This window comes from Amblyomma maculatum, chromosome 2, assembly GCF_055883805.1.
Source record: "Amblyomma maculatum isolate TAMU_Amacu chromosome 2, ASM5588380v1, whole genome shotgun sequence".
Lineage (NCBI taxonomy): Eukaryota > Metazoa > Arthropoda > Arachnida > Ixodida > Ixodidae > Amblyomma > Amblyomma maculatum.
Window position 1 is genome coordinate 30327029 of NC_139345.1, and position 14212 is coordinate 30341240.

Here is a 14212-nt window from a genome sequence, read left to right on the forward strand (position 1 = left end):
AACGGAGGTTGAGTGCGCCGCAGGGATGTCCCAATGTGCGTGTGCTCATGGCTGGCTGGACCCTCGGTGCGCGCATCTCGAAGCCGCGGCGATCGGGGGACCTTTGCATACCGCGAAACCACACGAGAGACTGCCCCCGGCCTTCAAGCAAGCGGAGACAAACGCAGCCGCGCGCGCCGCTTGTGTTGAGGCGCAACGGAAAAGGCGCTACCAAAGTGCGGCATTTTTAGCGGCTGAAGCGAAGGCTGCAAAACGGAAGAGACTACTATATATGTACAGGAAAAACAACGGCACAGCGCGACGGCAAGAAAATCACACTAAATTCAAGAAATCCGACGTAGAAGCAGAATCTAGGAGACTGTGTTAAAAGGCGAATTTGAATATGCGAAAATCGAAATTAAACCGCTCGGACGCTGCATCACACTCTATAATTACCTGTCAATTTTCCTTTCTTTTAACGAATAGGGCGTCGTGGTGCGCATATGTGTGCGCGCGTTCCCCTATAGCGTTCGGTAGCCCCTCCTGGTCTGAAAGTATACCCACCGGTAAAAAGTCCCACCAACGAGCCACCACTCACAACTCGGCCACCTCCCACAATCCCACAATGCGTTGAGACACGCAGTGGTGAAGGCGATCAATGTATAAACGAAATGTACAACCAATGCCGCTAATGCAGATTTGTCGCCAGTTTTCTTTCTCGACTCATTGCTTCTTTATTTATTTCAATCGGCTCCTTCTGTGCGGGCACTGTATAGTCTATAGTGGCGAACCGTGCTACAAATGGTTTCTATAGGAATGCCTCCACGCGCGCATAGGTGATGGCGAATTCGTTGCGTTCAGCGAAATATCGCTTCAGACCTATAACGCGGTGAAGACGTCCCAGCCTGTGCGTGCTTTGTTGGAAGGGGTTGTTGTGCGTACGGTTTGAGGAGATGGTTCGGCTGTGTAGAAACTGCGCGCCGTAAACGCCTGATGCACGCCGCTTGTCGGAAGTCAGCCAGATAAGCCATTTTCTCGTTGCTAGCGCGCTCGACGTATATCGTCGGGCATTAGAGAGAGCGCTCCGAAGCAACTTCTCAAGCTCTTTGGTAACTTCGGAACGCGTATACGAATGCCCATTATCTAAGATCTTCCGGATGCGTGCAGCAGCCAAGTTGTTTGACACGTCCGCCGCACAAGGAACCTAATGCGGGCTTTCTCTCGGACCGGTCTCGTTTTCGCGCCGAGCCTTATCGTATCGTGCTGTGTTGCTCGCCTCGGCTTCCTGCTTGCCGTCCGCGCGGAGAAAGGCTGCGACGTGATCGGAGGATTCGAGTTGCGGCCTCTCGAGTGTGTCCACGGGCGATAAGGGCGTCCGGGTCTTCGCGCTTTCTCGGCCGACGACAGTTTGTGCTGAGTCTCCAGATGCAGAGCTCCCGTTCTACCGCGAGTGCTGACACCTCTGCGATGCGTCTAGCACAGGGCTGCCCGCTTTGTCTTGTGATTGCGAGGTGTGTACATTTAGCTTGTCCGTATACGTCAACGGCGCGAAGGTATACGTCAACGGCGCGTGCTCCTTGGAAGAGCACGGATAGAATATACTTGTGGGGATATTCGATTCGACTGGCGCGTCGTGCGAACGAAAACAGTGGAGTGCTGGCAGCGGTGTAGCAATGACGAAATAAATTATGTCTGTAGCTGGGTGGACGCTATATACGTGAATCAGAAATGTGACACGCACAGGATAATTTCATTTGGCTGCTGTTGAAATCCCGTACGAGCTGGCTTGTTTAGTGAGACGGAGCTAGGGTTCAACCCGCGGTCATATTGCTGCTGAGTTCTGAAGGTGGCTACAAAATATCGGAGCAAACGACGGCCAGTCTGGCCCCTATGAATTGACCGCGTCGAAGCACTAAATGTTGCTGCCCGCCTATACAGGTCGCGGTGGCACGCTGTGCAGCGTTGCAGCGGGCACTCTTTCCTGAAGAGTTGTCCTAAAAAACGACTGTATCCATCGTAGCAAATCAGAGAACTGTTCTTAGGTCTGAAAAGATTTCGAGTAGTTGGGAATAATTTGCATGCATTGCTTAATTCGTGTATCGAATCGAATAGGAGGTATTCGTTATTCGAAAATTTCCAGCATTCGCACGATTTTATACGTAGGCCTTTCAGCGGCGGCAATTGCTCTGTAAAACCACGAATAAGTCCTGAGAAGGTCCAGTGACCAGCTGATTATGCTGAACTCATGTAGGCATTAGGTGCGCTTTGAAACATATTTTGGCGCCGATGGTGTTATTCGTTTCTAACCTCCATCGTAAATGCGGACCGCAGTGCATCCTGGGCAGCTTTCCTCGAAGCCGCCCAATCTGTGCGGTAGGAACCTTTGGGGCGAGGATCATCGGGATGTTCGGCCTGGCGACATGAATCAAAATGACGGGAGGCAACGTTCCCAGCAGCATACTGTGCCCACGACTGGAGAAAATAACTGGGGAACGCACGGCCCGATTAGGGTGTGCGTGTTTTTTTCACTTCGCGTGGCTCATTGCAGGTGCGCAGTCTTAAACCGAATGCGTCTAGGTCCGTTGTGGATTTCCCCAGCGAAGGCTTTAAGTTGTCCGAGGGCTGCATTGTTTTGGCGCACCTTGTATGATGGATGAGGAGGGGAAAACAACGACATCTTGTACAACATCAACAGCTCGCGGCGAGTGAAAGAGAGCAACATCCTCTTTCAAAACACCGGTGACAGCAACAGCATAGACCTGAGCTTCGACCTACATCTGTCGGTCTCTGCAAGAGGGGAAAGGGGATTCGCTCGGCCCCGAGTCCCGCCACTGCACGCGAGACCAGCCTGCGTGGCCCCGGGCGCCGCATCGATCCGTCGCGGCGGGCTTCACGGCAACGCCGCCGCCGGCCACGCCCTGCGACGAGCGGGCCTTCTTCCGCGGCGGCCGGTAATGGCCCTGGCTTTCCGGTGCGCCTCTCTTCCTGGAAAGGCGAAACGACGAGCGGGGACCGCACTTTCGGCCTTGGGAGGTGCACTCTCGTTGTCGCACCTTTCCTTGTTTTTCTTTGTTTTGTCATCCACAACGAAACGCGGGCCTCAATTCACGAACCAGCCCGACGAGAGCGCCTTGTTGAAGAGAGAGAGAGAGTGAGAAAGACAAGAAATTATTCTTTCTATTAACCGCTGAGCGGCTGAAGGAATCTGTGTTCTGTCGGATCAACGCCAGCTGACTGGTCCGACGACAGCCAGGAGGGAGCACGGGGAAAGGTGAAGAAAATGGGAGCTGAACCGTGAGGGGGCTGCAGAACGGTGTTTAAAGTTCGCAGGAGTAGAAAGGCAATTTGGACCAAAGCCATTCGGGCATGAGGTGTCTGAACGAGAACGGTACAGGTAGAGGGTTTGTAGGCTGAGAACAATTGCGAAGGTCTTCCGCTCCATTGGAAGTGTGCCTTTCGACCAGTGTTGGTTTATGGGATACAGGAGGTCTTCTTTAGCTGGTTTTCTTTTCTTTTTTATCACAGAGAGAGGGTGCAGCGTACACAGGGTGGGAGGACAATCTAGTTCAGGGGGGGGGGGGGGGGGGGGGCAGATATATATATGCCAGGTATTTGGAGAGAAGGAAGAACTGGAGTTCAGCTAGTGTTTGCTTGGTTTCGGTTGGCAGATCAGAGGCCTTGGAGAAGGAGGAATTTAGGAATGCTGGGGGTGGCAGAATGTAAGGTTAGGTCATAGTAGAGATCAGACGAGAAAGCGGGTTAGTTTTTGGTCGTATATACCATTAATCTGATCGCTCACTCGGTTCCAATTATAAATGTACATTGGCGCACAGTATTGTGCGATTTTTGTGTGTATGGAGTCGAGAAGGGTTTGGGGTCGAGGTTCCTGACTGATATGCTTAGGGACTCCGTCTGCGGCGTTTCCAATGATGGATGAGAGGATAATCAGGTCAGAGGGCGGGAGTCGATGTGCTCTCGGTTTTGATAGCGGCGCCTTGAGTCGTACGGAGGGACGCAAAACCTATTCAAAGCAGCAAATGGGAGAAGTGTGCGAAATAACAATTAGCGGAATGTGGCCCGGTTGGTCTGGTGTACTATGATTTTGCAATGCTGGGTGGATTGAGGAACAGAAAGTGGGAATTAGGTGATGACTTGAGCGGTTATCTGTGTCATGTCTAGTGACTATACTCCTAACGGCCGACGACTTCTCTGTTGCATTCCCTCACCTGGCGCATCTGAGGACACAGCGTGCTATGTACATTGCTGCGCAGGCGTATAGCAATGGCGGATGCGTTTCTAACGAATTAAGTCGAATAAATCACGCGAAACAGGTTTGAAAAGAAAATTGTTCAAATTATTCGTGCAGCGATTTCCCTTTCGCTGGCGGGAGCGCGCGCGCAAGTCCGCTCAGAAGAGGCAATTCTTCGCCTTCTAACGTGCATTGCCAGTCGGTTTTGTGAGGAAACCACTAGCATATTTTATACCGCAATCAAGTGAGCAGCTTGCTTGGTGATCTGGTATGAGGAGCGCTCTAGACTAAATTAAATTCTCGCGTTGGGACCATCTATGAGGAGGAGCAGTTGCCTGACCGCGCTCGGCTTTTTATCAGGTGGGTCAGACGGGAATAGGAGGTCCGCATGGTGGTGGTACAAACTTTATTTATGAGTCGACAAGGTGATGCACTATAGGTCTGGGCCGACTCTTGATCTCGGCAGGTGGCCGGCAGGTGGTGCCTGGCGGCGACCTTTCCCGACCTTGCCTGGCGGCGACCTGCCTTTTTTGGCTAGCCGGGTCCGAGCTGGAGACCGCGATCTCCCATCTCTCGTGGTCCGTTAGACCCCATTGGGCCGGAGGTTGAAATTCTCTACAAATAAACATGATGTGCTCGAAGGTAGCCCTCGGGGCCCTGCAGAGGGAGCATTCGGGTTGATATTCAGTTGGGTGGAATAGAGCAAGTAGTGCTGGTGAGAGGAACGTGCGAGCCTGGAGTTGTCTCCATGTGACCTTTTCTAATTTATAGTAAGTGAGTGATAGAAGACCGAGTTTTCGGTTTTCTCGTGCTCCGCGCTCGCGCTGTTTAATTCCGGTCACTCACATGCTCGAGCGTCTCGGTTTCACCAGAAACTGTCTAAATAGAGTCGATCTCTCCGCGCAAGCGGGAAAGCAGTCCTCACGCCTAAACAGCCGAAACCCACACGAAGGAGATGTCTTTCGGCGCGATCCAAGACGCTGGGCGGAAAGAGCAAGGCGCTGGCACGCGCTGGCCTCGGTTGCGATCAGTTAGGTGATGAGGGATCATGATCATGAGTCGCGCTACATCCATGTGATTCACCTCTGTTGAGAAGAGCAGTGACAGGTCGGTTGACGCATTTTCGAGGTTGTGAGCGGGAACCTATGGCAATTAAGTCTGTCGCAGAGTGTGCTCAGTATAGTTCTTGAAAAACAGCTACGAGGTTGCAGAAAATCGGGACTTTTATTTGGATGCAACATTTGACAAGACACGAAACACGTTTAACGAGGCAGATATTGTTAGCGAAATTGTATTTTAATGGCCTCATTTTGATGTGCTGACCTAATAATAATATAATTGGTTCACAGGGAGGGAAAGGCGCAGTGTCTGTCACACTTCTATCTGTGGACACCTGAACCGCGCCGTAAGGGAAGGGAGGAAGGTGGACGTTAAAGTTGAAAGAGAGAAAGAGGAGCCGTAGTGGAAGGCTACGGAGTAATTTCGACCACATGGGGATCTTCAACGTGCGCTGGCATCGCACAGCACACGGACACCTCTTCGTTTCGCCTCCATCGAAACGCAGCCGCCGAGGTCGGGTTCGAACCCCCGGACAGTAGTCGGACGTCTTACCACTGTACCACCCCGGCGGGGCAGTGTGCTGACCTGCGTTTGCCAACAATGCGGGATCCAAGACGCGTTTCGAGATTTAACCGTTGCTTACAGGCGCACAAGTAGTCGCAACACGAGTGCTAGCGTTCTTAAATCTGTTACGAGTGCATATGCGGTAGCATTTCGCGACTTTGCCAGTACTTAATCCCCCCCCCCCCCCCCACTAGAGAACACTACGAAACGAGACAACACCACGCTGCACGCACGCACGCACGCACGCTCGCTCGCACGCACGCACGCACGCACGCACACACACACACACACACACACACACACACACACACACACACACACACACACACACACACACACACACACACACACACACACACACACACACACACACACACACACACACACACACACACACACACACACACACACACACACACACACACACACACACACACACACACACACACACACACACACACACACACACGGCACAAGCCAAGTATACAATATGTACGTGTCAAGCATACATATAAACCATGGCTTGGTTTCAGCCTGTGCGTGAAGTTGGTGAAGTTGTCCGCGGGAGTTCCCTGCTCGGTTCTCGGTCGACGGCCTTCTACGCGGCTTCCGCAACACTCGAGTCCAGTGACCCGGCCGCACCGATGGCGGACAGCGGAGCCAGCCTGACCGAGTAGCGTCGGAGTGTGTGCTGTAGCCCTTGCGTGATGCTGGAAGAGGCGCGCGTACGACGTGGCGGAGTTGTGTACTCGCTTTGACGCTACGCTCTCCACCCACTTGGTGTTTCGAGCAAACGGAGTGACAGCCGCCGACGGCTGCCCTCTCGGAGTCCTCTCCGCGTCTTCTTGATCGGCGGGAGTTCGCCGTTGCCTGCACTCGCGCGCGTTGCGCGTGCGCGCCCGCCTGTCCTTTTCCTCCAGCAACAGCGGAGGTTAAGAGGCCGTCGGGTTAACAGGCGTACGTGCGAGCTTTTCAATGCGGCTTCGAGCTCGTGAACACACGCTCTACCTTGGCAATGTTTAGCGAGGCCCCAACTGCCATGCAAGTTCCGATGGAGCAGCAGGTCGATCAAAAGTTCGCCTGCGCTGGCACACACAAAACCGGACCTCCTAAAAAGTGATAACACGGTCGACACGTCGCGTAAAACTTCGCCGGTTGCATTCATTTCCTCGCGCGTGCGGAGCTCTTGTCCAAGTTGTTCAAGACTCTACATCGTTCCGCGACGAGCTCTCGGAGCCGCCTGACTAGAATATACACACTTTGGTGCTGCAGTCGTTCCTGTTCTCTGCTCAAATCCGCCGGCGACATTAGCATCGTGCGGTATAAAACGAAGCAGCATTTTATGTGACGACAAACGCGCGACTGTTTCATGTTGTGCAACCCCACTCAGGCTGACGCACTGTAAATGGCGTCACGGTGTTACTTCGTGCATCCCATTTTTCCAAAGCGATTTACGCGTTTCGATTAAGTATATTTTTTACGCTGTTTGCTAAAGCTCTGCAATTATGGCTACTTTTGTAAGAAGCGCTCCCCGCATGTCGCCATGCGTCGCTCACTGGACTGTTGGGGATGCCACATCCGGAGCGATCGTGAGCGTGCCCATTTCCCATCCACGTCGCAGTCCGAAAAGTTGGGCTTCTCGCCGCTCTGTGTACGCATCGCAAGTGTCAGGACAGCTCGTCGGTCAGAAGACTGCGCGCCAGAATTTTGCCCTCAGAGCCACGGAATGTTGTCCGCCTATGCCAATTATTCTGCACGAAGAAATGCGCAACGCTTTCCAGCTGTATGTAACTATCTTCTGTTCTTCGTTTTCAAAGCGTGTTCCAGCTATGTTCGCAGCAAAATTTCGATTCCGCATCCTTGGACGGGCGTAATTAACTATGAGCCAGAGACCGAAGAAGTGACATATAACGGGTGCACAACGAAGTCGAGCTGCAGACTTTACGGTAGAGCAAGGCTCTCCAGGCTTTCAGCGGCGTTCGCTTCACACCCGCGAAGCACCGCAAGCCGGGGGCGCGATCCCGGCCGAGCTGTCTTCAGGGAGACGCGGAACACGCTCCGCAGCATCACAGTTCTCTTGTAGTGCCTTGCTCTAAGGGCGTGGCCAAAATGTATACCGTCGTTCGGCAGCGGAGGCAAAATGAAACGGGAATAAAAAATGCGGAGGCACACAAGTGGGCGAAAGAACCACCCGTCCACACCCGCACCCATATGCGTCTCCGGGACTTGGGAGTTGGGCGAGCTCGCGTTTCCCGGTCACTTGGGGTTAGGTCGGGCCGAGTTTTATCCTTTGCTTGGCGAACTCTGCGCCCTATTCGTAGTGAGAATGCATAGATACGCATGTCGCCAGTAGCAGGGCTTGAATACGTGCGCAGTAAATTAACGCTTGAAAGCACATGCGGTTGAATTGTGGTGCTGGCACTACGCAAGAGGCTGGGGCATTTGATCAGCGACTCCGTTTCAACCTATGTAGAATAATGGCTCATGCATAATTTCACTTTGTTCTTCATCGAAAATGGCTCGTGAGATGGAGTGGGACACATTAGTCCTACTTTAGTTGTGCTGTCCCACATATCTTAAGGTTTCGATACTTTTTTAAAAACCCCATGTCCACTAGATGAGGCAACGAGTGGAGACATTGAAAATACACGCCTCTTTGCCACGTCGTTGCAATACTTTTTTTTTTTTTTGCTCATATGCGATCTGAAAAAATAAATAAATAAAAGAGTCGAGATGCCCAATAAGTGATTCCCTTTATTCTGCTTTGAAAGGAACAGGTCTAGATCTCAGCGAGCTAGTACTTGTTCGGAAGATTCGAAACAAATAGTGAAATTAAGATCTCTCCGTACACTGTGCTGAAAATAGCATGTTTCGCTCATGCTAACGACTGAATTTTGAGTGGTAATTTTCAAACTTCTTATGTAGTTTGTTCATGGGTGCTAGCTCATCAATATACTGGACATTCAGAGCCACCATGCAGAACAAGTCCTTCGAAATAAGCAAGGAGGGTGAAATAAGGGCCAATTGCATAGTTCGTGCGGGGTGAGGTCTGGTTTGTCGGTGAAGACCAGAACCGTGTAAGATTTGAAAAAAGGCGCATGTGCTGTTGAAATCCACGGCACGGAAAGAAAGGCGACATCGATTTTGTACAAGCCGTTTAGTTCAGTATTTTGCGACTTTTGGACTGTTTCAAGGCGCCGTTAGTGAGACAGCAAAAGGCAAAATAGGTCATATACGTCCCACTTGTCCTATTCTGTGCCAATGTGACAAAAGCGCTCTACTTTTTCATTGAATAAAATTTTGAAATTTATTAGGAATCGTTTTCTTTTTGTACCGTATGTGCCCATGCAATAAAACATTTCGTTGTAATTGCAAAGAATCAGGCCTGACGTGCGTGTTCGCATTCACGGGGTGGCACATGAAAATGCAGTATTTTTCTCTCTCTCTTTTATTCCGGATGCGTGGTGGCGTTCGGAGCGTGGCGTACGTACGCCTTGTTGGTCTCCGTGTAGTCGTTCTTTCAGTTTCACTGCCACCGACATTATATCATTCCATATGACTGTGTTTCACACGTAAGTGTGGACATACATTAGCATATAGCGGAGGTGCATCATCTTTATCCGAACTATACGTTCACTGCACGACAGGGGTGTCGCCCGTACTCATTAACCTTGTCCTATGCAAGCTGTAGCCTCCTTGTTCTGGCAAGCTTTCTAATATTATCCCCCACCTTGACTTTCTGCCGCCTTCTACGCTTGCCTTCTTTTCTTGAAATCCAGTCAGTTCGACTGCTCTACCCAAGGATATGCGGGATCGAATGCCGGTCGCGGCGGCCCCTTTTCGGTGGAGGCGAAAAGCAAGGCACCCATATGCTGAGCGATGTCAGTGCACGTCAACGAACCCCAGGCGGTCGAAATTTCCTGCGCCCTCCACTGAGGCGTCTCTCATCGCTTGAGTCGCTTAGGGACGTCAAAACCCATAAACCAAAGCAAACCTATTCTTAGCTACCTTGCCTGCTCATTACAGTGGCATGTCCATAGGATCAACGATTTTTCCCAGCATCAACTTTTCACTCCACAAACGAGTTTATACTTTCCTCATGACGAATAGCGGTAAATGCTATTCATCATCAGAGTTATTTCGCTTCTGTGGTGGTGGTGGTGATAGAAACATTTACTGCCAATATTACAGAGGGTGGGGGCGTTGCCCCCTACATGGCATTTGAGAGCCCCCTCCATGTACGGAGGGCCCTCTTACAAAACAAAAGAAAGCCCTCAGAGTGACCCATATGTGCGATTACTCGCCGTTGCCACAAGTTATACGCCGCCTTTCTGCTCTACCTGTGTCATCATTGAACCTTAAATTATATACTACGGCATTCTTCATTAACTATTCTTCCCAATCAAGTTTTTGGAATACCTGATTAAAACAGAGATTGAGTAGTGCCTGAGAGATCGTGTCTCCTTTCCTGTCAGCAAAGCAGACTTCATATGACGAACTGAGGACTGCTGGTGCTTAATTGGTGTCCTAAATAAATTCAGCTGGAGTGAAGATTGCTGGAAAACGTATCAACAACCTTAGATATGCGGATGATACCACTTTAATGGCAGAAAGTGAAGTGGAACTCAAGAGACTTCTGATGCGCATTGATGCAAGTTTGGGCTTAAACTGAACATTAAAAAGACAAAGATCATGGCGTCTTGCCCTATTAAGTCCTGGAGCATCAATGGACAAGAAGTGGAAGCTGTGACAGATTTTCTCTTCTTGGGCTCCAAGATTACATCGGAAGGAGACTGCAGCCATGAAATTAGGAGACGCCTGCTTCTGGGAAAGAGAGCAATGGTTAGCCTTGACCGCCTAGTAAAGAGCAGAGACATTAGTCTGCCAACCAAGATCCGTATAACTCGTGCTATGGTCTTTCCAGTTGTGATGTATGGATGCGAGAGTTGGACTGTGAAAAAGGCTGACCGCCGAAGAATTGACGCGTTTGAATTGTGGTGTTGGCGAAGACTCTTGAGAGTTCCTTGGACTGCCAGAAGATCAAATCAGTCGATATTGTCGACCATAAACCCTGACTGCTCATTGGAGGGTCAAATTCTAAAGTTAAAGCTCAGCTACTTTGGTCATTTGATGAGAAGAGAGGAGTCGCTGGAGAAAGATTTGATGTTGGGAAAGGTTGAGGGTCGCCGGAGAAGGGGTAGGCAGCGAACGCGATGGTTATGGCATCCTCGAGGCACTGCAGATGAAGTTATGTGATGTTAGGAAGATAGTGAGAGACCGGAAAGCGTGGCGTGACATGGTTCATAGGGTCACGAAGAGTCGGACACGACTGAACGACTGAACTGAAATAAATTTTAAGGCTACCTTTTTTTATCGGTATTCTATAGCTTTTAATATGAAGGGATTAGGTCGCTGTCAAACGCTGTATAGGTATAACCCTCACGTAAGCAGATCTTTCCCACCCTAGTTACGCAGTGCCTGCATGAATGCTGAGCTGTCGACTGAGTCAAACGATTTCTAGCAATCTGTAACTTCTAGTATATGTAGGGCTGGTCATAACTTCATCTTTTCGCAATCGCATGGATAGCGCGAATGTGGCCGATTGCCGAGTAGCGTTTCCGAAGCCAGTCTGGTCCTTCGGTTGGCTCAAATTTAAAAATTTAACAAATCTGATTTCCAATTGTCTCCGTATATACCTCGCAAACAGTGGAAGATATGCTAACCGGTAATCAATTTTCTCAGTCCGTAACGCCCTATCTCTTTCTTATGGATCAATATGTCTTTACCGTTCGTCCCAGATTCCGGTATGCCCCAGTCACGAGGCAGGGTGTACATGCATGGATGGCAAATCTTTATTGCGCAATGTCCTCTCCTTCTTTCAACAAATCTGCAGTTACTTTACCCTTAGCAGCCGCTTCTCAGCTTTAGATTCCATGTAAGGTTTTCTTTACTTCCTCATTCGTTACGAACATGGCATCCGGATGTTCCACAGGCTTGGTTCTCAGCACCCTGATTATTTAGGTTATCACAGATCTGCGCAGAATTATTCGGCCACTTTAACTATGTTATCCCTATTCGCAGTGATGTCGGCTTTCCTTGCCTTTAATGGCTTAGACCTGCTTTTTTCCAAAGACTAATTGCCTCTTGACATCTTTTAGGCTGCTGCCCATCTTCAGGGCCTGCTTTATCCTCTATTCCTATCATATTTCGTTTGGTAATTTAGCTTACTTTAGTTGATTAGACTTCACAGTTCCGCCATTAGTTTTTATGGTGATAAAAGCTTTCATACTTAGTCGTTTCTTAATCAGGTTTCTCGTCTCCTGAGAGAGCTTGCTAGTACGCTGTCTAGTTATATATGCTTCCTAATTTTATTGTCCACTCAAGGAATGTATTTGTGTGGCTGTTATTGATCTCACGAATACTAAGGTCATCTCTCTCTGTTAAGGTGAGACATCTTTTCTGAACCAAGATCCTGAATTCCCCTACTCTGATATGTTATGCTATACTGTAATATATACTATACTACATTATACTATACTATATACTAGGTTATTCCATGCTATATTAAACTATATATATTCTACAGTACTATAGCGTATGGCGAAAAAAGTAATAAAACTGGCAACGTGTGTGCGCAGCGCAGCGCCTTTGGTGTCTAATCTAGAAGATTTGCGGTATACGTGAAATGCGCTTTTCTGTTGCGTATTAACATTTTCGCAGCAGCCTGGTGAAAACGACGCGTACCTTTCGTAACCTGAAAGAGCAGGCGCGGAGTTTCCATTTAATATACGCTGTCACTATTTGAAAGTTCCGCGCAGTAACCTAGCCATATCAAGAGACTATTGGTCGCGGTCAGCCCCATATTGCACCGGTTAGCATGTCGTAGTTGTTCGCCACCGGGTATTTCCTGCAGCACCGGTTTACGCTCCCTGTGCTCGCTGCAAATTTGTAGAATATATTTTATTGGAATGCTACAGTATCTATCAAGACACAGTGCAGAAATATGAGTATCCCCATACAGCTTCGGAAAAATGAGAAATGACTAGTGAATTGCCGGCTTAAAACAAGGGCAGCAACCTAAAGTCTGAGCTCAGGATTCAAAGTGCGTATTGCGTAAAACTCCGTGGAATTTGTATTAAAGAAGGATAAATTATTGGATGCAAGTTTTTTTTTTCATTTGGAACGTTTGTTACAGACATCTATATATTTTTACAGGACAAAGTATTACCGAGCCATGTGGCCTCCGTTTCAAAGCAGAGACACAGAGACAACATCCACCCCTCCACCTATTCGTTGCAGGACGAGATCTTGGATGTCCACGGCGTCATCGTCGTCTTCCTCATCGTCCGAGTGTGCCGCCGTCGCCGGTCGCCTGAACAAGGGCGGGCCCGCTGCACCGCCGCCCTGCGGCAGCCGCACGCGCAGCAGCTCGGAGGACGGCGCGTACAGCTCAACCAGCGAGGCCGAACTCGACTCGGACCACGAGGAGCTCGATCTGGACGCGGATGTTGACCCCCAGAAGCTGCTCGGGGCGTGGTTGGGAGAGCTGGACGCCATCAATCTCACACAGCAGCAGGTCAGTGGGCGCCACACTCCTAGCGAGTAGTGCACGTACGGAAGAGGCGCAGAAAGAAAACATAGGAGAAAAAAAAAGAATGAAGCGTAGAGCACTGACGGGGGGAAACAGTGCATGTGAATACGTGGACCACGAAAGGGTTTATTGTTTCCGGGACTAACTTTGCGAACGCGGTACTGCGCTTTAGATCAATTCCATTCAATTTCATTATATCTGAGTTAGTATACATTACAGTATATACATACAGTAGGAGGCCCCAGAGTCAGTGACAGTATTGGGACCTCCTATATGTATGGCATATCAAGACCAATGTATAAATCAACAATAATTCACAGGAAGATTAACGGCATTTTACAACATAAAACAAGCCGTGCAGATAAGTTGAACACCAAATCGAACAGTAATAAAAAATCTGTATAAAGTGGGATATGTGACACAGAGACTAGAGATTAATCAGTGAACGCTAGCTCGGTAGCCTTAGCGGCCCATGGAAAGGCAACAGGTGAACCTGTACAGGGGTGATATATTGGTTGTCCTTAGAGGTAATGGAAGAACAGATAAAAATATATTTTGGGGAAATGCGCCAAAAAATGGTTGAGAAGAAGTGGGCAACCCAAGTCCTCGGACATTAGTACCGTAAAAATGCGGACACGCGATGAGGAAAGCGGGCTAGAAAGCTTACGAGAGACTACGCGCAGGCAAAAAAAGAAGAAAAAAAAAAGAAAAATGGAGTTATCAGGAACATCAAAAGAGGAGTCGTGCGAAACCGAGACGGCCATCTGGAA

The 14212-nt window shown here is 49.5% G+C and overlaps 1 protein-coding gene across 2 annotated transcripts in view; it reads left to right on the forward strand.

Annotated features, from left to right (window-relative positions):
• The window catches only part of LOC146198275 (uncharacterized), a 131011-nt gene that overhangs the window by 35370 nt on the left and 81429 nt on the right, over positions 1-14212 (forward strand). For both annotated transcript variants that reach the window (XM_084593686.1, XM_084593687.1), the window contains exon 3: positions 13151-13427. In XM_084593686.1, the coding sequence (XP_084449812.1) occupies positions 13151-13427 (277 nt within the window). The remainder of the gene's footprint in view (positions 1-13150; positions 13428-14212) is intronic.